The 23,967-nt window shown below is 61.0% G+C and overlaps 1 protein-coding gene across 1 annotated transcript in view; it reads right to left on the bottom strand.

The window, feature by feature from the left end:
• Positions 1 to 1,030: 1,030 nt before the first annotated feature.
• The window catches only part of NFIC (nuclear factor I C), a 39,009-nt gene continuing 16,072 nt past the window's right edge, over positions 1,031 to 23,967 (bottom strand). Inside the window, 12 exon segments of the mRNA XM_009564098.2 lie at positions 1,031 to 3,032; positions 4,776 to 4,861; positions 6,483 to 6,642; positions 8,296 to 8,480; positions 8,592 to 8,720; positions 10,539 to 10,663; positions 10,820 to 10,943; positions 11,116 to 11,190; positions 11,655 to 11,726; positions 22,540 to 22,620; positions 22,623 to 22,901; positions 22,904 to 23,071. Coding sequence (XP_009562393.2) covers positions 3,015 to 3,032; positions 4,776 to 4,861; positions 6,483 to 6,642; positions 8,296 to 8,480; positions 8,592 to 8,720; positions 10,539 to 10,663; positions 10,820 to 10,943; positions 11,116 to 11,190; positions 11,655 to 11,726; positions 22,540 to 22,620; positions 22,623 to 22,901; positions 22,904 to 22,958 — 1,389 coding nt within the window. The 5' untranslated portion in view covers positions 22,959 to 23,071 and the 3' untranslated portion in view covers positions 1,031 to 3,014.

Genomic DNA, 23,967 nt, shown 5'->3' with positions numbered 1-23,967 from the left:
TGGCCCTGTGCCCCATTGAGAACCAGTTTAAAATGGGGGTCCCCAAGGTGGGGGGGGAGATGATGTGCCCCCCCTGTAAGGGGTCAGCCGTGGGGGGGGGCTCCATCCCTGCATCCTCACCCCTCACCTGGGTTCTCCAAACATTGTGGTGGGCTTTGAGCTGGGGGGGGGGGCCTGCTGCCTCCTGCCTCACTGCCTTTGGTTGCTGGAAGCTGAAAAACAAAAGACACTCCGCCCCCCCCGCAAAAAAAAAAAAAAAGGAAAGGAAAAACAATAAAAAAGAGAGAGGCAAAGCAAAGGGGTGACCAGCCCCCCCCCCGGCCCCCCAAGCCCCCCTCGCCGGCGCAGCGGCTATTGCATATTCCGAATGTTGGTGCAGAGGATGCATCGCTGTTACCAACTGGAAGACATTTCCGAGGGGGGGTTGCATGTGGAAAAATTGGTTGAAAAAGAAGAATAATCGAGAGAAAAGGGACTTTTCTGGCCGAGAAGAAGCCATGCAGGGGGCGAGGGGGGGGCGGCCACCCCCTGCCCCCCGGGAGCCCCGAGCATGCAGCGACTCCCTCGCTCTGATTTCGGTTCCGGTAATACTTAGTCTTGAAGGCAAGGCACATCATGTGGTATAAAATTTCGTGCAAATTAGGAAAACATGGATATTTTTTTCTTTTTTTTTTTTTTTTTTTTTTTTTCTTTACGGCTTTTTTTTTTTCTTTTTATACAGATTTTTTTTTGGGTTTTTTTGTTTGTTTTTTTTTCTCCTCTTTTTTTTTTCTCTGTTGCTGAAGGGGGAAGGTAGAGCCGGTTAATAGAGTCTGCCATGCACAGCGTCAGCCAGCGCGGCTGGGTTGAGCCAGGTCACCAGATCCTGTTAAAGCACCATGCAGTTTATTTGTCTTTTTTTTTTTTCTTTTTCTATTTTTTTTATGTGTTTCTTTTCTCAGATCTTTAAAAAACCCCAGGTTTCTGTCTCTGCCAAGCGCTTTTTTTTTCTTTTTTTTTTTTTTCTTTTGTTTTCCTTTTTTTTGTTGCGTTTTCTTCTTTTCTTGTCCTTTCTTGATTACATTGTTTGTCTCCCAGGATTTTCTGCGTCAGCCCTTCCCCCAGTGCCATGGGTGGGCAGGATACAGCCTTGCTGGGCTGCCCCAGGGGGGTGGGAAGTTGGGGGAATCGGGAAGCCGGTGGGATGGGGATATGATGCCGGTGGTCCCTGGAGCAGCTCTGGGTGCCAGGGTGGAGGCAGTGGCCTTGGTAACATGCTGTACTCCTGGACATCCCATGGTGGCTTTCTCTCCTGCGTCACCCATGGGGTGTGCCAGGGGTGTGGGGTCCCTTTGGGGACAGGCCTGGAGCTGGTCTCCTCTGGGGCTGCCACTGTCTCGCTGGAGATGCTGGGTGCCTTCACGCTCGGCCAGCGTGTGGGTTGCTCTGCTCTAAGGCACTGCCACGTCCCCGTGTCCCCTGTCCGGCCATGCTGCCATCTTGTGGGACAGGGATGGACAGGAGCTTCCTCCAGCGCTGCCCCTGGCTAGGGGCTCCTCCGGGGGTGCTGGGACCCCTCCCCACCACAGTTCAGGCACTTGACGTGGGGCTGGGGGCTCTGTGGGGCTGGCTCTGCCCTCGCGCGGGCTCCTTTTCTCCATCCTTTTGTATTAAAAAAAACCCAAAAAACCCCAAACCAGCCATTCCAGCAAGCCAGTGCTGGGGCCTCTGTCTCCTCTTCCTCTTCTTCATCCTCCTCCTTTTTTTATGTTTTTTTTTTGTTTGTTTTTTTTCTTTTCTTCTTTTTCTGGTTTTTTTTTTTTGTTTGTTTTTTTGGTTTTTTTTGACAATTCCCTCTTCAAAGTGCATTTCCTACAAAATGTGCAACACGCGCGCAGCCTCTCCTCCCATCCCCCGAGACCTGTCCACAGGAATGCATAGCTCGGACACACGGACGCATGCTCTGCCACGGCCCCGCGGACCAACCCAGCACAGGGGGACATGGGGACACACGTGGGGACACGGGCAGTGCAGGGCTGGGGGTGAGGAAGGCAATCAGAGTAGTGGCGACTGGTGCCTGGCATGGCGGTGGCAGCCTGGGTCCCGCTGAGGTGCGAGTGTCCCCGTGGGAATCAGGTGCCACCGCACCCTCTGTGGCCTCAAGCACCCTCCTCCTGTGACACTACCATGCTGAGCCAAGCTGACCGCTATGTCATCGCACCACCGCGTCACTGCATCACAGTGTCACCGCATCATGGTGTCACTGCATCACCATCCCACCGCATCAGCATGTCACTACATCACCAGGTCATGGTGTCACAACCTCACCACGTCATGGTGTCACTGCAGCACAGTGTTGCCTGTCCCCAAGGCGCTTTCATGGCATGGAGCATCACATCGCCCCACCAGCAAGCACAGCCACATTGGTTGGGAACAGGCAGCAGGAGGTGTTCCCCCCACCCCACCGCACCCTACCCTGGCCCCGGGGACCCCCTGAGAGTCTGCATGAGGCTAGGGGGACATGGCAAGGGGGGTTTGATCTTTTCTACTCACATAGAGGCAAGAATGAAAGAGTGAAGAGCCGTTTGCATATCTGACCTGCGGCAAGCAGCCATCAGGCTCTGGTGCTGCAGCCCTGCTGCTGTTCCAGGAGGCATCGCTGGCACAAGTTGCGTTAGGTCCCAGTGCGGTGCTGGCCAATGGGGCAAAGAATAGTGTTCTTTTAATCTTTTTTTTTTTCTGTTTCTTTGTTTTCTGGCTTGTTGCCCGGTAGGGGGGAGGGTCCTCCTGGGATGGGGTCTTGTTTTGTCTGTATTTTTTTTTTCTTCTTTTTAAAAAAGTTTGACCCTTTTCCTTCTTCATTTCCCTCGCTCTTTCCTTTGGGTGTGGGTTTTGCTTGTCTTCGTCGTCGTCATCTTAAGTCCACACTCTCCGTCATCACCGCAAGGCTGGGCCTGGTGCTCGGGGACGGGGATGTTCCTCTGGGGGTGCCTAAAGCAGAGGAGAAGGGAGGCGAAGGGGCGGCACGGCGGTGGTTATCCCAGGTACCAGGACTGCCGGGAGAGAAAACAGAGGCTGGTGTTAGTGCTCTGCATTCCATCACACCTACAATGTCTCCCCACACTGCCACCCTGCTTGCCTTGTTGTCCCGCATGCAGCTGCCATCCCCATTCCTGCACGGACTTCATCAGTCCTCTGTGGCTGGGCCACCCATGTCCCTCTGCAGATCCACAGTGAAGGCGACGCTCCGCAGGGAATGGTCCCATTTAGGGGTGGCAGGGCTGCAGACCCCGCAGGGTGGGCCCCTGCCACTCTCACATTGTCTCCCCCCAGCCTCAAGTTCAAGCTCATCCCTGATTACCTCATGTCTGGTTTCCGTTGGCAACCAGACAGCTCAGGGCTGACGCTTCCCTTAACCCTTCCCAGCCTGCCACACATGACCTAAGAGACGCAGGTCTCTGCTGCCTCTCCCAGCGATATGGGATACAGCTTTGTTTCCCCCATGCCTCAGTTTCCCCACACAGAGTTTCCTTTAGCCCTGGGGAAGCTCCTGGGGTGTGACCAGACACATGCACAAAAGGACAGGGACTCTGGGGTTGAGAGGCTGCAAGTGGCTGTGACCCCCGAGGGGATCGGGGGTGCAGGAACCCCCGCACCCTACTCCATTGGGGCTCTCTCGATGCTGCCCCTTGCCTCCTCTTTAGGGACCCAAAGGCATCAGAGTGCCCGCCCCACCGTGCTCTTCCCACGTGTAGGACTGGAGGAACTGAGGCAGGGCGGGGGCCTGTGGTCAGAGCCAGGCGTCCAGTGTTCGACCCCTGCCATGGCACAGCACCCACAGGTGTCCCAGCTCACAGCGCTCGCACCCTGGGGCACAGCACAGGACCCATCGGTGCCCCACGGCCCGGCTCAGAGTCCTGATCCCTCACCCCAGCAGGTGGAGCAACATAGCTGCCCCTGGCACCATGACATCCACATGCCCGTCCCGCTGCCCTGGCACTGCTGTCACCCCCCGAGCACAGCTGCAGCCCCTGCAGGGACAGCTGAGGCTGGCTAACTCATGTCACAAGTGAGGCGAGGCGGTGGCCCTGCAGCATTGCCCGCAGCGCTGGCACTTGCTCATGAACGACCGGTTAGAACCTATCCAAGACTGATGGTGAGCCCCTGGAAAGACGCACACTACATCCCACTGCGGCTGGAGTGGCGGAGGGTGCAGTTGGGTGACAGCAGGGTGTCCATGCCCATCTGGAGAAGGGCCCTGGTGCCACTCATTTGGGGATGCTGTGGGCACCCAGGCAGCCCAGCTGTGCCGTGGTGCCAGGCAGGGCACAGCTGGAGCCTGGGGAGAGGAGGGCAAAGTGCCAAGTGGGGGCACGGCAGGGACCTCCCCCTGCCCTGTAGAACCCTTGGTGGCCCCAGGCCTCCAAGAGCACTCGAAGTCCCAGCACAAGGCACTGGGTAGTGACGCCCATGGTGGGGATGCCACAGGGGCAATGTCTATGGTGGCAGTGCCTGTGGAGGTGGTGCTGGGGCAGTGATGCCACAGCTGCAATGTCTACAGTGGTGATATCCACTGCAGCAATGCCCACGGCAGCGATACCACGGCAGGGATCCTTGTATCCATGGTGGTGATGGTGTTGTGGCAAAGGCCACAGTGGCAATGCCATGGCAGTGATACCCACGACAGTGATGTCCACAATGGCCATGTCCATGGCGGTGATGCCCATGGCGATGCCACTGTGGTGGTGCCGAGGGCGAGGGCAGGAGTGTCCCCCCAGCAGCATCCCCACTCTCACCTGTGCCTGATAGATACTCCCAGGATCCCTTGGTCCTAATCCCACGAAGGAACGGTTCGCAGGGGGCGTGCCTGGTGCAGAGTAGGCTGGGGAACAAATGAGAGCTCATTAACGGGGCTGCCGGCAGCACTGCCATCGTCCCTCCCAGGGCCAAGCCTGGCCTGCTTCCTGGCACTGCTGGGACGGGTGTCCTGGGCACCTGGAGCTGGTGACCAGGCAACGTCCCTGGCTGCATGCTGGCAGCAGGTGAGCAGAGGCCAGGGATGCTGCACACAGGGCAGTGCCACCTGTGCCACTGCCCTGAGCGGTGGCTTCAGGGTGATGGTCGACTGACGGGTACTGGTGCAGACGGGTGCTCCCCTACCACACTGGCGCTGTGGCTTCCAGAGCAGAGTTGCCAAGGGGTGTGTGCAATGAGAGCTACCAGCCCCACTCAGCCACGTCCCCTCGCTGCCACGTCCACCCCCCAGCTCGGGGTCCATTGGTGTGACCCCCATCCACACGGAGCTCTCGGGCTCAGCCTGAGGAGGCAGGGTGCTGCTGGGGGGCACGGGGGCTCTCAGCCAGCTGGCTCTGCATGCCTTGGGGACAACCAGTGTTCCCCACACGCATCCTTCCCTGATGCAGAGGACAGGCACTGCCTGGTCCCTCCCTGTGGCCACAACCCTGTCACCAGTCAGGCCATGCCACTCGGAGCTCTCTGGATCAGCCAGGCTCTGCTTTCTTCATGCCAAACAACCTCGACGCCCCCTGGTGAGACCTATCCGTGGCCCCTGCCCTGGGATGGTGCCCCTGGGCAGGGCTTGAGCCTGTGGGAACATGGCAGCCACACGGTGTACCAGGAGGTGTCCCATGTGTACAGCAGGACAGGGACACCCCACTTGCAGAGTATGGTGATGGCACAGTGTCCTACAACAGCGGCACGCACCCTGATGACAGTCCCGGGGTGACACCAGTGTCTCCCCTCTGTGGCCCTGGGTCCAGCGCCCCAAAATCCTCCTGGCCAAGGCTCAAAAACCCCTGGGGTGGTTCAGAAGGGGATGAGCTGCTCAGCCACCACTGCAAACGAAGGGCCTCCATGTGCCTCCTGCCAAGGGCTCCGGGGGGCCTGCATGCAGTCCTTGCACTGACATCACTTCACATTCCCTGCCCAGACTGGGGTCCCCAGCACTGGGGGGACCCCAGTGGCAGCGGGTGGATGGCAGCCCCATGCGGCACAGCCGGACACACTGCCCTCAGCCCCAGCACCACTCCTACACTGGCTGGTACCCGCGTCATCAACAGCACTGCTGTGCAGGTCAGTTGGGAAACTGAGGCACAGAGAGACAACAGCTTCCTCCACAAGCCCTGCCTGTGCCGGGGGGGGGTTTGGGCAGGACATCAGCTTGGAGGAGCCCCACAGTGGCTCCGCTTCTACTCCCCCAGCCATCTCAGATGGATGCAGGCCTCAGGCTGGTCCCTGGGACCAGCGTGGGACCCCCTGGAATGGGGGACACAGCAGCCACCTGCCCAAACCCTGCCCGCTCTGACCTGCCTGAGACCCAGCAAACTCATTGTGTGCCGGCTGCCGCCCTCTCCCCGGCTGTGGGGAGGCCACCTCCGCCAACATCCCCCCAGCAGCACCGAGATGGGTGGGGACCTTGGGGGTCTGTGAGAGGAGGGGGCCGGCCGGGCCAGGGAGAGGGTTGGGCGCCGCGGGGTGCTTACTGGGTGATGTCGGTGAGGTCGTCCCTCCCTCGGTAGTTGTCGTGGTGGATTTGGTGTCAGGAGAGACGGCCAAGCGGGGCATGCCAGGGGGAGGTGGCGGCGCCAGCATCTGCGTGGGCAGGTAGTGGCTGGGCACTTTCACTTGACCACTTCCATTTAACTGGGGACACAACACAGACAGAAAAACAAACAGCACAAGGCATTAGGAAGCAAGTGCGGCACCGGCCAAGCCGGCCCAGTGAGCACCAGATGTCGCCCAGCACAGGCACGGAGCATCCCTCACCACTGACACGAGTTTGTTGGGTCTCAGAGAAGCCTTGAACGGTCGGCACCAGCGATGGGGAACCATGGCAACGCAGAGGGGTCAGGGTAGGCTGGGGGGCCGTGCCCTGTGACGGCGCATGCCAGGGCCAGGGTGCTGTGCTCCCTCTCTGTGGTGGCAGGTGGCCTTTGGACCACTCACTTGCAGGGAAGGGGCACCCTGTGCAGTGGCAGAGCCCAGCCCTCAAAGGCTCCTGTTCCAGCTTCCCGCACCGCATTTGGCAGGGACTGCTCCGAATCCAGCCTCTGCCGGCCTGGCACTCAGCCACTGTGCCAGGGAAGAGTGGCTCTTCCCTTCACCCTGGCATCAGCCCTCACCAGCACAGGGCAGCAAGCAGGTGCTGGCAGAGCTCGGAGTGGCTCCCTGAGACTTCCTGTACCCAGGAGGCAGAGCAGAGCCACAGGACACAGGAGTGGGAACACAGTCACCCTTGGCTCCAGTCTGGATGCTCAAAGAGAGCCCAGCAGGATGGATGCAAGGGGTGCTGGGTGCACAGGCTGATGGGTGTACAGGCTGCTATGTGCATTGGGTGCTGTGTGTGCAGGGTGCTGGGTGCACAGGTTGCTGGGTGCATGGGATGCTGAGTGCATGGGGTGCAGGGTTTGCGGGGTTCTGTGTGCATAGGTTGCTGGGTGCATGGGGTGATGTGTGTGTGTGTCTGTGTGCATGGGGTCATGCATGTTCAGTGTTCTGAGTGCATGGGGTGTGAGGTGCTGGGTCTGTGGGGTGCTTGGTGCACAGGTTGCTGGATGCATGGGATGCTGAGTGCGTGGGGTGCTGGGTGCGCAGGGTGTGTGGGGGTGCTGGGTGCATGGGGTACTGGGTGTGTGAGGTGCTTTGGGGGGGCTGGGTGCACAGGTTGCTGTGCGAATGGGTGGTGGGTGCATGGGGTGCTGGGTGTGGGGTGCTGGGGTGAGGGAGAGTACATGGCAGCACGGTGTGGCTCCGCCACCCCTGTGGCGATGCTGGAGACATGGCGCATGGCGGGGCTGACGGGTCACCAGGCGGTTGCGTAGGCGGACGTGGGGCGCAGAGCCCAGCGCTCTCCCAATTCTGCTGTCAGATGCGGGCTCTTCGGTGATGGTCACACATCCCCTGCTGGTTGCCCCACTGCCGCAGACACCCCCAGCCTTGGCTGACAGCTGAGCCCTGGCATACACCCGATCCCCACTACGAGGCAGTGCCCCCTCCATCGCCAGACAACCAAAGTGTCCACACACACCAGGTACAGCGACTCTCCCAAACCAAGACAAGGCACTGACTGGAGACACGCAGCCCCAACCACAGCAGCAGGGGCATCTCCTGGGCTGGGTGCTGAACAACACCAGAGCACACGGACTCCCACATACGGCGGTGGTGGTGGCAGTGACTGCGGCGGTGGGCGGCAGATGATGCTGGGAATGCCCACCCCGGCAGCCCAGACGGCAGCACCCATGGCAACCAACGGTGAAGTCGGTGATGGGAACGCAGGGCTAGGGGCCAAATCCTTACCGGTCCGGGCTGCTGGTTGGACGGGTCGCAGGCCAGCGAGACGAGATCTTTCAGCGGGTCCTGCGGGTTGAGATGAGGCGGGTACCGAATGGCCGTGTGGGGGAAGTAGGTGGAGGCTGTCTGGGGGAGGATGGAGGTGGTGGGGAAATGCAACGCAGACGACGGGTGGGGGCTTCGAGCGATACCTGCAGGCAAAAGCAGAAACGGGGACCCACCGGTGTTGCTGTGAGCTAGGCTGCCATGCCACCCCTCTGCCCACTCACTCCGTGCCTCAGTTTCCCTGCCAGGGCACTCACCACTGTGGACTGCGATGACGGGACGGTGGTGCTGCGTGAAGCTGCTCAGCCGGGGTGAGGAGTCCTGGGGCGATGGGCTGTTGAAGGGGGACTTGTCCATCTCTGTCTTCTTCACGGTGGGGGAGATACCTGGTGAAGGCAGGCACAGCGTCATGTCCCAGCACCCGCTACGGGACCCCAAAGTCCCTGGGCTGCTAGGAGCCTAGCCTGGGTTTGAGGCACTTGTTCCTGGGGCAATGGTGTGGGTGTGAGAGTGCAGGAGGGTGTGCATCCACGTGGACATGTCCAGGGGTGTACTGCAAGTATGCAAGTGCACATGTATGTGTGCCAGCATATGGGTGTGCAGGAGTGTGCACACACCTATGTGTGTGCATTTACACGCACGTGCAAACATGCATATGTGTGTACCAGCATGACTGTGTGTATATGTATGTGTGTGCGCGCGTGTGAGTGTGTGCACACAGGCATCAGCCAGAGTGTGTGTGCAAAACTGTGCGTGTGAGCACACCTGCAGGCACGTGGGTGCACTCAGTACTACATGTGTGCATGGGCCCACCCCGGGTGCAGATGCAGGTGCCCTTCTTGGGTGCCCATTTGCCCTCGCACCCCCCACCGGGAACCCAGCCCTCTGGGGCTGGGGGCCACATCCTGCTAGCACAAGGAGCTCCTGGGGAGGCAGAAAGGTGCGGTCTGGAGCTGTGCCCCCAGCAGGGACATGCAGCCCCAGGACTCCCATGCAGCGCCAGGTCCCCAAGGGGCACCATGAGGTGCGGAGTCGAGCGGGAGGGGCAGTAGGCACATTAATCCCCCACCACTGTGGCTTTAGCTCAGGCCATTTGGCCCAGGCCTGGTAATGGGTTTAGCCCCTTCTCAGCTGGGGGTTAGGAGGATTTCCCAGAACATCCTGTACGGGATTGCCATGACCCCCTCCCCTCTGGCTGAGTGCCACTGCCTCCGCCCTCAGCCCTGCCCCGGATCAGGCCACCAGTGGCATGCAGGGACACCCCTGCACGGCTCCCACCTTGCACGCCCACGCGCAGTGCTTTGGGGAGGGGGTCTTCCCCTAAGACCCTCCTGCTCTCCCACCTGTGGCACCAGCCTCATGGGGGATGAGGTGGGGCAGGATGGGGCATAGTCCTTGGCACACATAGGACACTGTTCTGGGGCAGGATCTCCTTTCCCCACGCCTGCCGGCCGGGCACCCTCCAAACTCTGGCATGGTTAGAGGCTGGGACGGATCTTGCCCCACTGCTGGGGGAGCAGGGAGGCAGCATAAGAGCCAAGGGGGAAGAAAGAAAAGCAGCTTCTTCGCCTGCAGCCCTGCAAAGGTGTCCAGGGCGTGGGAGCTGCCATGTCAGCCCTGCAGCATGCTTTAATTAGCCCAGCCCCCCCTTTTCTTAATGAACAGCTAATTGGGGCTGTCTAGACAGGAAAGGGAAAAAAAAAACAAGCAAGAAAGAAAGCTGTCCATAGTGCCAGCAGCCAACATGGGGCTGTGAGAGGCTGGTGTGGGACTGGGGTGCTGGGCTGCCCCTATAGAGGGCACCTATAGAGCCTGTGTCTAAATCAGGAGGAGCTATAACAACACCACTGCATCTATAGAACATGTGCCCAAGCAGGGGGGTCCTATAGCAACACCACTGCATCTATAGAACCTGTTCCCAAGCAGGAGGGTCCTACAGCAACACCACATCACCTATAGAGCCTGTGACTTCATGGGGTACCCTATAGCAACAGCCCCCATGGAGAAGCAGTGACTTGCTGGAGGGCCCTACTACACCATCACAGCACCTATGGCCACTTTCTGTTTTGGTCTGCACGCCCTCTGGCAACACCACGGCATGTACAGGGTGCCCAGGCTTTCAGAGGTGAGGTCTAACTGCAGTGCCCGTGAGATGAGGGGGGCGCTCTATGGCAGCAGGAGGGCCCCTACAGGGAGGCACTTACCCCCTTCCATGTCTTCTGTCCAGTTGCGGCTGCTGCTGGTGGGGGAGTTGGAGGAGGTGTAGTACTCGCCCCCTGGGCTGGTGTCGATGTCGTCCTCCATAGACCCCGACTTGTGCCGTTTGCTCCTGGAGGCCAGGGAAGGGATCAGCAACATCCTGTGGCAGGATCCAGCCTGCCCCCTGCCTCCCTGACATCCAGATGGCCTGCGCAGCCCACAGTCATGCTCAGGTGGCCCAGGCAGCACCCTGGCATTACCCCGGCACGGCCATACTGGCACCTACCCGCTGGAGGAGGTGCTGGGCAGCGTCCTCCTCATGCCGGTGCTGGAGGGGTTCAGGTCGTAGGCCAGGTGGCCCTGCAGCTCCCCCAGGGAGAAGTTTGGCCCCGTGCCTGTCACCACCGGTGCTGCGGGGAAAGAGAGGAATCAGGGGCATGTGGCATTGCACCCCCTTCCCCCCCCCCCGCCCCATGCTCAGCAGGGAGAGGAGTCCCAGCCCGCAGCTGGGATTGGGAGGTGTTGGGATGCTGCTGTGCTCAGGCAGCTGGGGGCAGGCAGTGGCATCATGGTAGCACTCACTTCGGGACACTTGGATGAGCTCGGTGACGCTGAACACCCCAGAGGTGACAAAGCTTTCCTGGAAGTCTGTTGAGTCTGCGCAGGAGAGAGGAGGGAGTGATGGGGGAGGATGGACATGAACACCCCTCCTGCACCCTGCTGTCTTGTGGTGATACTCAAGGGCATCCCAACATCCCCAAATCCCCTGTAATGCCACCTGTCCCCTTATCAGCCAGCTTTGCTCCACTTCTGTCCCATAGAAAGGGACCGCCCCAACCAGTCCCTGGGGCTGCTCTGTGACTCTGTCGGATAGTACTGGTAGGGCTGGGGTCTGCACCCCTCATCATGGGATCCCCACAGCAGCTGCTGCTCCAAGGACCATGGCCCTGGCTGAGCTCTGGCAGACATGGGACAAGGCTGAGGCCATGCCCAGCTCGTTGCAGGTGCCAGGCAGTGGCTGGGGAGAGCTGCCAGCATGGAGGGTACGAGCATCTCTTGAGGATGCTGCTGCTGGGACTCTGGGGATGGGCTTGAATATCCCTTGCCTGAGCCCTGCTCACCAAGCGTGATGGGTTTGCTGTCCTCCTGGTCTGAGCTGATCCCTGTTCGAGGGCTGCTGCTCTGCTCTGCATCTACAAGAGAGAAAAGCCACTGTGGTGAGCCACACCATGCCAGTATGAGGGGCGATACCTTCCCGCTGACCATCCTGGCAGTCTTCCTTGCCGCTCTGCTGCCAGGGGGAAACTGAAGCACTGTCTGGCTCCTACCCCACAGGACTATGACAGAGCTAGCACACTGCTGAGGAGCCACCAAGCGTCCCTCCCTGCAGCCCTCTCACCAGCAACAGGAATGAGGACAACGTTGTGTTGGCATGCAGGTTCAGACACTCCCTCGCAGGAGGGAAACCCACAGTCCTAAGCCCACCACGAGGCAAGGTGAAGGATGCTTGGCCCTGCTCCTGCTTCTCCTCTCCTCTCCTCTCCTCTCCTCTCCTCTCCTCTCCTCTCCTCTCCTCTCCTCTCCTCTCCTCTCCTCTCCTCTCCTCTCCTCTCCTCTCCTCTCTTCTCAGCCCCATCGGGCAGCATCATGGCAGCCAGGCATCACCCTCACCCCTCCATGGTAACCTGTCCTGCCTCCCCAAAGCCCTCTGGAGGGCAGCAGGGCAGTAAGGCAGCCTCTGCTCTCACCCCCAAAGCCCCTGCTGTCCATGTTCCATCTTAGCTAAAAATAACGCAGATCAGACGCTGAGCTCAGCGGCACTGGCGTGCCCTGGCACAGCATGGCATGGGCGCACCCTCCAGCTCCCTGCACCCCGCTGAGGCCTGAGCCACACTGAGGAGCATCCTTCCTCCTCGGCACAGGATCTGCTTCCCATCCCTCAACTCGCCGCTCCCAAAGCCCTTCCAAACTTTTGTTTCCCTGCTTCTCGTTCTTCCTCCTGCTCCTCCATCATCCTCCTCCCAGCCCTTGGACTTCGCCGTTTCTTTTTTGCAGCTTTAGCTGATGACGGAAAGGGCTGCAACAATCCAAACACCGCCATCACAACAGAGCGGCCACTGCCAGCCTGCCTACCGCACCTTCGGGTTTTTTCCCTTACTTTCTTTTTTTTCTCCCCCCCAACCTCTGCTTCCCCCAGTCCCTTGCGCACACTCCCGAGGTGGTTATTTTTGGCTTGCCAGGCCAAACCATGTGGGCAGCGGGACCACGCCAGCCCCCACCCTGCCACCCCCCGCGTGCTGTCCACGCCACCCCTGCGGCTGCAGGATGCCAAACACAGCCATTTTGTCTCCCTCCCCAATTCCTGGCATTCCTCCCCACCCTTTCTCCTTCCAGCCTGGCAGCCCTTTCACACTGACAGCCCCATGCCATCCTGCCCCAGTGCCGCATCCCACCACCAGCCTGCGCCCATGCACTAGTGCGCTTGCCCATGCACTTGGCTTCCTCCAGGCAGCCATTTTAGGGAGCAGAAACTCTCCTAGTGACGGGTGCAAGGGTTTCTGCCCCCCCCCCCCCCCCCATTTTTCTCTCTTTCCCTTTCTTTCCCGCATTTTGAAAGCTGCCATGTGCCCAAGCATGCCAGAGCAGGTGGCGGGAGTGAGCACAGCATGAGCATGCTGGGGATGGGGACGAGGGGTGGCAGGGACCCCCTGTGCACCAGCAGGCACCCCACAGCCGGACACAGCCCCTCCTCGCCTCTTAAAAAAACAAATCTCACAGCGGCTCTGGAAGTGGTTAGCGATGGAGCGCGGCCAAGGCGCGGGGCGGTGTCTTGCGGTTGCAGCCCTGAGGCTGGCCTGGCTCCCTGCACCCCCCCCCACTCCAGCCATCTCATCAGGGCTCCTTGGCCCCCTGACTGCACCTGGGACAGCACCTGGCTGCCGCTTCCAGGGTGCTCAGCTGCTAGGAAGCCCCCCAGGTCACGCCCTCACCCACCAACCTCCAAGTTTCCACACGGACCACACGATTTTCCATTATTGCTTACCCCAAGATACCCTCCATGGACCTTGCTCACCTCTAGATGCTCCACATGGATATTTCCTCTCCCCAAGATGCCTCACATGGTACCTGCTCACCCCAAGATGCCCACCATGGAACTTTGCTCACGCCAGGACACCCCACACAGCCCCTGCTTGCCCCAAGATGCTTCACATGGAATTCTTCGCACCCCTAGATGCTCCACGTGGACCTTTGCTCCCCCAGGACAGCCGGCACAGCCCTTTGCTCCTCTCAAAGCCACCTCAGCCTGGGGGACTCCCCTCAACCCGCGCGTCTCAGGTCCAGCCATGTCACCCCAAGGAGCACCAGGGACTTTCTAGATTTGGCAGTAAGACTCTTCCCTCTTGGGCACCCTTGTGTCCCTGCTGATGGAACCATGTAGGTGGGAGGATAGGGACAGTGGGCTCGGTGCTCCCCCAGCTGCCAACAATCCTCGTGGCTGGGCCAGGCAAGCTTGCCAGCAGATTTCTGGCTGCCTCCTCCAGCACAGCGCAGCCGGGCCAACTCTGCTCTCACCGCCATGTGATGGCTGCCTGTGGCCAGCCAACGCATGCTAAAATGGCGAAGGAATCACCAGCTCCCGCTCCCTGCAAGGGATGTTTTTGAGGGGTCCAAATCCAGCACCCAACAAGTGGCTCATCTGCACTGGGAAGTGAAAAGCAGCCTGGAGAGCCCCCTGCTTTCCCTGGCCTCACTGATGGATTGCACCCTCTGTACCCCGCCGGAAGTGGGATGGAGGTGGGGGACCAAGCTGTCACATTATGGGGAGCCCAGGGGGAGGGGATTCAGTGCTTGGGTCCCTCACAGTGTGGAGGGGGGAAGCGCTTGGTGCACAAACAGGTCGATCCAATCGCTTTTAAAAATAGCAAAGCACGATCCCAGGAAGGGGGGCAGGGGCTGCCCAGGCTCCCGGCTGCGCTGGCAGCCTGGCCCAGTGCCACCCATCAAATTATATATCCCCAGCCCCGTTGGCTGGCAAGGTGCCGCTGGCCCATGGCGATTGCCTGCCTGCAGCCTCAGTGCATGGGAACGACCCCTGGGCAGCAGGAGCAGCTCTGGGCAGGGGGGTCCCTGCAGGCCAGGTGCCCCTCGGGGCTGGCACAGCTGCAGGAGAGCCCTGGCTCTGTGCCTGAGCACTGACAGTAACAGGCCACAGTGTCACCTGTGGCAGTGTGGGGTGCAGGCACAGAGGCTGGAGGATGCTTGGGGCTCGTGAAGCTGCTGACACCAGTGTGAATGGCCCAGGCCCCCCCCGGCGAGGGCAGTGGCTTTATTTCTCCCCACCCCAGCTCTGCTAGTTGCATGGAAGGAGATGGGAAAGGGTTCAGCACCACTGCCTGCAGGCTTCTGACCCATGCCACAGTTTCCCCGAGGATGGCTTGGGGATAAGTCCCCTGGGGAGCTGCCCGCCTTGCCCCTCCTTCAGTGGCAGCACAGCCCCACAAACCTCCGTGGGAGCAATGCTCAGCTCCCGCAGTGCCTCTGGCTGATCCTCCCCTTCAGTGTGCATCGTTAGGGTCCAGAGTGAACAGCCTGCTCAGGATGTGGGACACCTGGAGACCTGAGGGAGCCTGGGGGCTGTGGGGCAGTGGCCTCACTGCAAGGGCAATTGATGGGTGAGGCTGGGGAGGTGCAGGTGTGTGTGTGATTGGGGGGCTCCTCCCTGCCAGACCCCCCCCCCCCCGTCCTCATCCAGCTACCTGTCCTGTTGGCTCTGCCCATCCTGCTGCCTGTCCTATTGCCGCGCAGGCTGGGGTGGGGGGCCTTACATAAATCCCGGAACAGACCCACTTGTGTAACCTCCTTTACATAATACCCCAAGAAACACCATGCATGTGTGTGCACTGGGTAAATCCTGGCTCAGCTGGGCTGTATTGGGCACCGGACCCCTCTGCTGTGCCCTTCATAACACCCGGCACCCCCTCCATCCCCTCCCACCATGCCTGGAGGGCTGTGGTGCTATCAGGGGTGACACGAGTTAGTGGGGTCTCAGCCTGCTCTCTGCCAGCCTGTGATGTCTGCCGGGGCAGCAGCTTCTGCCCCCCTCAGCCAAGCAGAACCCCCGGGAGGTCCGGGCCAGAGGCATCCATTGAGGCGGCGGGGGGGGGGACGGGGACGGATGCACCCGGCTGCCACGTTCACTGGCTGCAGCCAGCTGGCCTGCGCAGGAGGCTGGGGAGGCGCAAGCATGTTGGCTAGCGCCTGTGAGTGAGAGCTGGCGTGCTGGGAGAGAGCAGGATTGTCCTCGGCCGACCCTGGCCAGTGCAGGGAGACGACAGCGGCTGGGGGGAACCCCCCCAGGCGAGCGACGCAGCCGCCCCCCTCGCTCAGCCCTGCCAGGCCTGGGCTACATCCAGAGCTGCTGGAGCCCATGGAGGCGAGCTTGGACAGATGGCAGCTGACAAACGGACAGGAGAGAGCAGGCTGGACAAAGGGACAGCTGAGCCCCCAGTCCCCTCCAGAATCCCCCTTCCCATCTGGTGCTGGCACCCAGCCCCTGCACACCAGGCTGGGGGCACCCAGGGGGCAGCAGCTTGAAGGGGTGAGAGAGATAAGAGAGGGGTAGGGGAGAAAAGGGAGAAATGAAGGAAGTGAGAAAGGAAGAAAAAAGGAAGACATGAAAGTAGAGAGGAAGGGGAAGAGAACAAAAGAAAGATGAAAATAATAAGGAAAGAGGGAAAGGGCTGACAGGGAGGAGGAAGGGAGGGCAGTGAAAGCAGCAAGAAGGCAAGAGGAAGAGAGGAGGAAAGGCAGGAGAGAGGAAGAGGCAGATGGGAGGATGGACCCAGCCCTGCAGGTGCAGCCAGAGGGCCCCCAGCCCAGCTCCCTAATGCCCTGGACGGACCTACGGCCCTCAGATCTGAGGCTACCCAGAGCTGGGGGGGGAGCAGGTCCAAGCCCTCCCCAGGTCTGGCTGAGACCCCAGTGTGGCGGCCAGCATGGCAGAGGACTGCAGGCCCCAACTGTCAGTGCCCAGCTCAGGGGCACAGCAGCATGCTGGGGGGCTTGGCAGCATCTATTCCCCCTCCATGCCCCATAGCTGGCAGTGGGAGAGAGCACCGTGGGCATCTGCTGCCCCAGCTGTCCCTTACCAGCATGGCATGGAGCTGGGCACTCAGCCAGGATGGCAACTGCAGCCCTGAGGAGGGCATGGCATTTGCCAGCACAAGGGGGATGGGCGGGGTGGCAAAGGCAGGGGACAGCAGGTGCTTGTGCGACAGAGCTCACTCATCTTTTTTTCATTGGGTGCTGAATGGTGTGGGGAACCACTCCAGCCCCTTGCCCCCCAACCCTGGCACCACAGGATGTGACACCCTGTGCCAGGTCCCCAGCAGTCACCGCTCACCAGGCTGAGGCCGTGGGGCTGAGCACAGGACAACCTCACTTCATTGGTGATGCAGGGCTGGGGTTGCCCCAGCCAGCTGGGCACTGTGGGGAAACTGGCTGGCTCCGGCATGCCGCCGGCTCAGCGCACTGCAGGAGAGCTGGGGAAGCCCTGACCTCCCCAAGGTTGCCGGCACATCGATCCAGAGCACTCCAGCACACTGAAACCATCGTAGTTGTTGCTGCCGCTGGGCTTGCGGCAGGCATGGGGATGGCGGGGCCCACAGGCAGTGATGGTGCACAGGATAGGGACGGCTGGGCTCTCCACACTCCACTGAGCCCCTTTCTACCCTGCAGCCCATGGGCACAGGAACCCAGTGCTGCCATTCTCCCATTCTCCCATGTCTCATATCCTTGTGCCCTTTTCCAGGTGGTCTCTCCTCCCAGAACTGCTGGGCTCTGCGAGTCTTGCTCCCATCAATCCTAGCCTTCCTGGCTGTTTAGCTGGGAGCAGATGGAGGGCTTGCCTGTATTTATCTGCATGCTGGGGGTTTCTCCAGCCCACCAGTGCCCAGCTCTGTGAACGGCAGAGCCCAAATATTGTGCACTGCCTCAATCTCCTCATGACCCTGTCGATAAATATTTGCGTGGGAGCTGGCAAAATGGTGTTGCCCTGAGAAATGCCTGCTCCTCCATCTGGAGGGACTGCACAGACATTTGGCATGGCTGGTCTGGCACGATGGGCAGGCACGCTCGGGATAAGAGCCCTGGCACGGGCTCCTTGGCAGACTGGTGCCATCTGCCTCACACTGCAGCCAGTGGCGAGTCTGGTGAGGGGAGATAAGGAGCTGCCAGGTGGTGGGAGATGCAGATGCTGGCAAGGGGTGGAGGTCCCTGCCTCCCCCTGGGTGTTGCCTGGTGGTGACAGCATGGCTGGCCGCATGCAGCAGCGTGTGGGATGCTGGAAGAACGATGCCACCCTGGAGCCTGCTGCTTGCTTGCCAGGGTCACCCATCTGCTCACAACCACATGGTCCTGCGGGGTGGGGGCACTGCCAGGGGAAGCTCAGTGCTGGGCAGAGCCTTCCCCCCACCCTCAGTTGAGCTGTGGGGTTTCTGCCAGCCCCGAAGGGTGCAAGAGCAGCACTGATCCTGTCCTGCCTCTCCCTGGCTCCTGGAGCCGAGCCAGAATGGGATCCTGGGATGGGGATTACCACAATGGGGATGCAAGGATCAGGGGATGAGAAGGGAAGTCCAGGGATAAGGGTGCTGGCATGGGGATGCAGAGATAAGGAGTGCCAGAATGGGGTTCAGGGTTGCAGGATGCAGAGATGTGGATACAAGGATGGAGGCACAAGGTGCAGGGAGGGGAATCCATGAAGGTGGAGAGCACTGAGGTGAGGGTGCAGGAAGGTGGGCACTAGCTCCCCGCTCCAGCCTGGCTGCTGCCATCAGGAGCTGCTGGGAGGAATCTCTTAATGCTTCGAAGGTCCTGGCACCATCGACTGGGGAGATTGATTACCATTTTACTGCAATGCTTTTGACTTTCACCAGCGACCTCCGAGCTCCCCCCCAGCCTCCCCCTCACCACTGCATGCCCAGCTCTGGGCTGCAGCGCTGTCCCCTCCCCCACTGCGGTGTGCACAGCCCAGCCCTGCACTCGCCTCTGCCCACATCCAGTACCCATTCCTGCACTCAGCCCTGCTCCCGGTCCTCCAACCAACCCTGCACCTATCCCTCACCCATCCTGCATCCACCCTTGCTCCCACTCTGCACCTCATCCTGCTCCTATTCTGCTCCCAGGGCTGCTCCTATCCTGCCCCATGCCGGCAGCCCATCCTGCCCCCAGGGGTACCAGGGGCCACAGGTGCAGGACGGGGCTTGCGGGAGCCTTGTGCTATGCTGCTGAGCACTGGGGACTGGATCCAGGTGTTTGGCCCCCCCCTACACCCCACAGCATCCTCCCTTGGGGCCAGCAAGGCTGGGACCAGGCCCTCCCTCCAGACCAGCATCACTCATGCCTCAGTTTCCACATGTGCATCCAGGAGCATGGAAAGCCTAGTGCTTGATCCAGGCAGAGGGATGGGTGGCAAGAAATAGCCAAGAGGCAGAGCTGGCCTTTGGCGTCGCTCTGGGGCTGGGAGGCAGAACTGAACCCCCGCTGTCTGCCCCCAACACAAAGTGAGGGGAGCAGGGCCACGGGGGCTCCTCCACCTCCTCCCCTCTGCGGCGTTACCAGAGCAGCGGCTAGGAAATTGTGCTGACACCAGCAAAACAGGCCAGGCATTGGTGGGGGAGCCGAGAACCCACGTGCTCCAGCCTGATAACAGGGGGCTGTGGGGCTGCGAGGCTGTGGGGAGCCTGAGCTGCCCAGTATGGGGACGAGATTCCCCAAGCCTTCTCCTCCTTTCTCCCTTTGGGTCTGGGGATGCTTGCAGGGTGCGATGTGCAAGGGGCGAAGCCGTATGAGCGAGCAGGAGGGATCAGCTGTGGTGGGAGCAGGCAGGGTGCTGGGCAGGGAGGGGGCAGCGAGGCTGTGGTACTGCGCCTGGCTACACAGCGCAGGCTCCCACTGCAGCTGGTAGCCACCCTAGCATCCCTGCCTGCCTCAGTTTCTCCACAGACATGGCAGGCCAGATAACCCCTCGCTAGCCATAGCCCCACAGAAAACACCCGTTGCGAGCTGGGGTGATGATAACCCCCTACCCCAGGACAGCCCCCAGCGCCCCCCAGCCCCCAGTGCCCCCCCAGCCCTCAGCACCCTGCAGCGCCCAGCACCCAGTGCCCCGCAGCACCCAGCACCCTGCAGCCCCCAGTGCCCCGCAGCCCCCAGCGCCCTGCAGCCCCCAGTGCCACCCAGCGCCCTGCAGCCCTCAGTGCCCTGCAGCCCCCAGCGCCCTGCAGCCCCCAGCGCCCTGCAGCCCCCAATACCCTGCAGCACCTAGCACCCTGCAGCCCCCAGGGCCCCGCAGCCCCCAGCGCCCCGCAGCCCCCAGCGCCCCCCAGCCGCCAGCGCCCCCCCCAGCTGCCAGCGCCCCCCCAGCCGCCAGCGCCCCGCAGCCCCCAGCACCCTGCAGCCCCCAGCACCCCGCAGCCCCCAGTGCCACCCAGCCCCCAGTGCCACCCAGCACCCAAGGCCAGTAGGTGCCACTGGTCCATCCCGATCCCCCTTAACTGGAGCAAAGAGCGACCTTAACAGGGAAAGTGAGAGGCTGCCAGGCCTTATCAGAGAGTATTTACAGCCCCTGTGTTCCCAATTAGACAGTCAGGTGACTGCAGCTGCGGAGGGGGGGGGGGCGGGGGGGGGACACGACACGGGACAACGACGGGGACCCAGACACTGGGGTCAAGGTCACCAGTGGGGGCGGGGGTGCGGTGGCAGGGGGACAACACCTCCTTAGGGATGCCCACCACTGCAGCGCCAGCACAGGCACCCCAATGTGCATGCAAACAGAGTAAGGGACCCCATCACAGCTACTGTGAGGGTGCAGATCCCTGCTGTTAGCGTGGCCACTGTAGGGCTCCCAGTCCAGCATGGGGACACTCCCAGTCCAGCGTCACACTGTACCTCCAGCCAAGCCAGAACAGGATGCCCCCAGCATGGCATGCAGCACCCCATAGCCTATTCCAGTTCAGTCATGCGTGGCCATAGAATCATAGAATCACCAGGTTGGATAAGGACACACTGGATCATGGAGTCCAAACCAGTCTAACACTCCTTTAACCATGTCCCCAAAGCACTTCACCCACCTGTCCTTAAACACCTCCAGGAAGGCGACTCAACCCCTCCCTGGGCCAGCCTGTTGTCTCAGCCCGGTACACACACCCCTCTGCTCTACCAAGCAGCTGCTGTCTCACTCTGCACAGGGCACCCCTGCCCCAACCAATGCCCAGGGTACCCCATCCCCAATGCAGCACCCACCATTCCAGTGCCAGGCACTGGGAATCGGCAGCACCAAGCTCTGCCGGGCCCTATCCTGCCCCTGCACAGCCAAGCCACGTGCATGGGCACGGGCATACGGGTACATGTGTGTGCACACGCAGGGAGCTGCGGCTGGGCAGGCAGGTCCTGGCTTGCACACATATGTGTGCGACTGCACACGTGCATCTCACCCCCAACTGCCTGTGTTCCCAACCGGCCCTGGGGATCCAGACCCTGCTGTTCCCTGGCAGAGGCTGCATCTTGCTCTTCTGCCAGAGCCATGAGGGCTCGGTGGCACCCCTCCAGCACCCTGCCCAGGACACACAGGCAGGTCCACACACCTGCCATGCCTCGGTTTGCCCAGTGACACCCAGCATATCCCACTGCTGGCCAGGCAGGAGTGGAGCTGTCTCCGGCTGCCTATGCCCACCATGATACACGTTGCTGGGCACCCCCTTTGCTGGGACTGCTGGCACTGCTGGCACTGCGGAGCCCCTTGTGTTACCAATCACAGCCCAGGCCCCATCCAGTGCCAGGCAAGGAGCCACCAGCCCCCATGCCCCCTCACTGTGGTGTCGAAAGGGTCCAGGCTCACAGGGCCCAGAGGCATCACCCAGTGCTGCGGTGTGCTGCCTGAAGGGGACCGATGTCGTAGTTCACACACCCCAGGGCCGCCTGGCCTGGTTATGGGGGGGCCATGAGTCCCTCCTGTGCTCCTCAGGTCCACAGGTCACAGATCCCCCTGGCTCTGCATCGTCCCTGCAAAGCTAAGCCCTGCCCTCACCCATGGCAAGCACACCAGCATCTCCTGGGCCCACCACCTACCAGGGGTGCGGGGGTGTAGGGTCTGTGGGGGACACCAGCAGCCAGGGCAAAGCTACATGGAGAAAATAGGATCCAACACGACCTATTACAAGCTTCCCATTCCTAACACGCAGGCAGTTGGCATGAGTTGTGACAATGAGGATAACGGCATAGGGACACTAGTCCTCTGAGTCTGGAAACCACCCCGCCCACTGTGCCTCAGTTTCCCCTTTTCAGTCATCAAGGCTTCAAGAGCAGGTCTGACCCTCCCTCTTTGCTCCAGTGAGACCAGCTCAGTTTTCCCAGCAGGACCCTCAGGGAGGTGACAGGCAGAGGCACGGCATCCCCCTCAGTGCACAGCACGAGCTGCCAACATTCTCGCTGCCCACTCCCAGCTGGCCTTAGGCCACTCCTCCCAGGTGAGGGGCCAGCACCACAACCCGCAGCAAAACTGGCACTGCGGATCGCTCCCAGCTCCAGCCCTTGGGGGCCACGCTGGGGAACAAAGCTACCATTCCCTGCCCACGCTGCCCACCTGCTTCTCACTCGGGCTGCCAGCACAGGCAGCCATGTCAGGCAGGCATGGTATATAGGGTTAAACCCCCCAAGAACACCCTCTGGATGCCAGGAGCTCCTCAAAGACCCGCTCTCCTCCTCCCCTCTCTGGCATGCACCTCCCAGGACAGTCAGGATCGTCCATCCGGAGAACAGATGCCACGTGGGCAGGGTGGGAGGGCACTCCCTCGGGCAGCAGTTTGGAGGGAGGGTAGCACTGGTCTCCTCTCTGCGAGGTCTACAACGAAAACTTTTCTGAGCAGTGTCCCCAGCCAGAGCCAGGACAGCTGGAACAGCCCCCACCCTCTCTGGTGGGGACACATCCACAGGCAGACAAGCACCCACCTCTCTCGCGGACGAAGTAAGCCAGGTAGAGGTCGAGCTCCTTGACAGACACGCTGATGTGGTGGGGCTGGACACAGAGGATGGGTTGGTGCACTGGCCTGATTTGACCAGGCGCTCACCATCGGTGCTCTCCAGAGGGATCCCTTTGAAGAGGATAACCATGACCAGGTCCAGCCGCCACACCTTGTCTGCCTGTCGCAGACAGTCAATGCGGCGCATCTTCCCCTTTCTGGTCAGGGTTGGAGAGGACACCAGCATGAAGGCTTCTTGCCCGTGATGGGAAAGCACAAAGTCCTCACGGCACTCGGGCCGGATGTCCTTGCGCAGTTTGGCCAGGAGGCGCGAGGCCCATTTCTGCTTCACTCTGGTTTCTCGCTCAGCAGCTCATCCTTCACCGCCCTCTCTTCATCCTTTGTCATCCTCTCTCATGCTTCTTGAAGTACTTGCGCTTGCGGGCCTGCAGGTTGAACCAGGTGTAGGCAAAGGCCCGGACGTGGGGGAGGAGCGCCTCGATGAAGGGGTGGAACTCATCCTGCGGGAGCAGAGGACAGGTGGTCACTCCAGCCAAGCCCCCATATCCACTCCAGGACAGCTGGGGAGCCCCACTAGGATCTGCTTTGGACATCCCTGACAGGCTGCACCCCAGTACAACCAGAAGAGCTGTGGCAGAGGAGCATGCCCACCAGCGACAGGGAACCCCTTGGCATCAACCTTGTCGCAGTAGCACCCCATAAATCACACCAACTTCCAAGGCCAGTGCCTGCTGGGGGTGGCTGGGGTACACTGGAGCTGTCTGTGGAGTGGCAGGCACTCCTTGGCAGCACCCAGACTCTCTCCTCTTCCCATCCAGATCTGCCCTGTGACTGGCACAGAAATCCCACCTGACACTGTGCCCATTGAAGCCACCACAACTAGTGCCAGGCACTGCCAGACCGCAGCACCCAATGGATGGCGTTGATCCCTCCCCTCAGCATCCCGGGTGCTCCTGCACGACTGTGGGTGCTTGGACCTCTCTGTTCCCCTCCGGAGCAGCAGGAAACTCCCCCAGTTTGCCCCAGCTGCAGTCAGCCGGCGGCTGGCCACCCAGCCCAGCGTACAAGGCGTGCTCTGACTGCCTTTTTCCATTGGCAAAGGCGCTGGACGAGTCCAGCCCCAAAAGAAAACAAAGAAAATGCAATCCCTCTCCCTGGCCCCTCCTTCCTGCATCCTCATTCCTCCCTCCCCCTCCCTTTGGAAAATCAGTGCTCTCCTGGCTGGGGAGGCTTCAGCCCCCTCGTGGGATGGAGCGGAGTTGGGAGTCCTCCTGGCAGAGAAGCAGCACAGCTTGGAAAACGGCAGGGAGAGGCAAAGCGTACCCTGCGTGGCCAGAGCAGCAGCAAGCTGGACCCCAAGGGCAGGATTTGGCCCTTGTGGTCCCTTATGACTGGT

Source organism: Cuculus canorus, chromosome 27 (genome assembly GCF_017976375.1).
Source record: "Cuculus canorus isolate bCucCan1 chromosome 27, bCucCan1.pri, whole genome shotgun sequence".
Lineage (NCBI taxonomy): Eukaryota > Metazoa > Chordata > Aves > Cuculiformes > Cuculidae > Cuculus > Cuculus canorus.
Note: the sequence above shows the minus strand (reverse complement) of the source record. Positions and strands in the feature narration are given on the sequence as shown.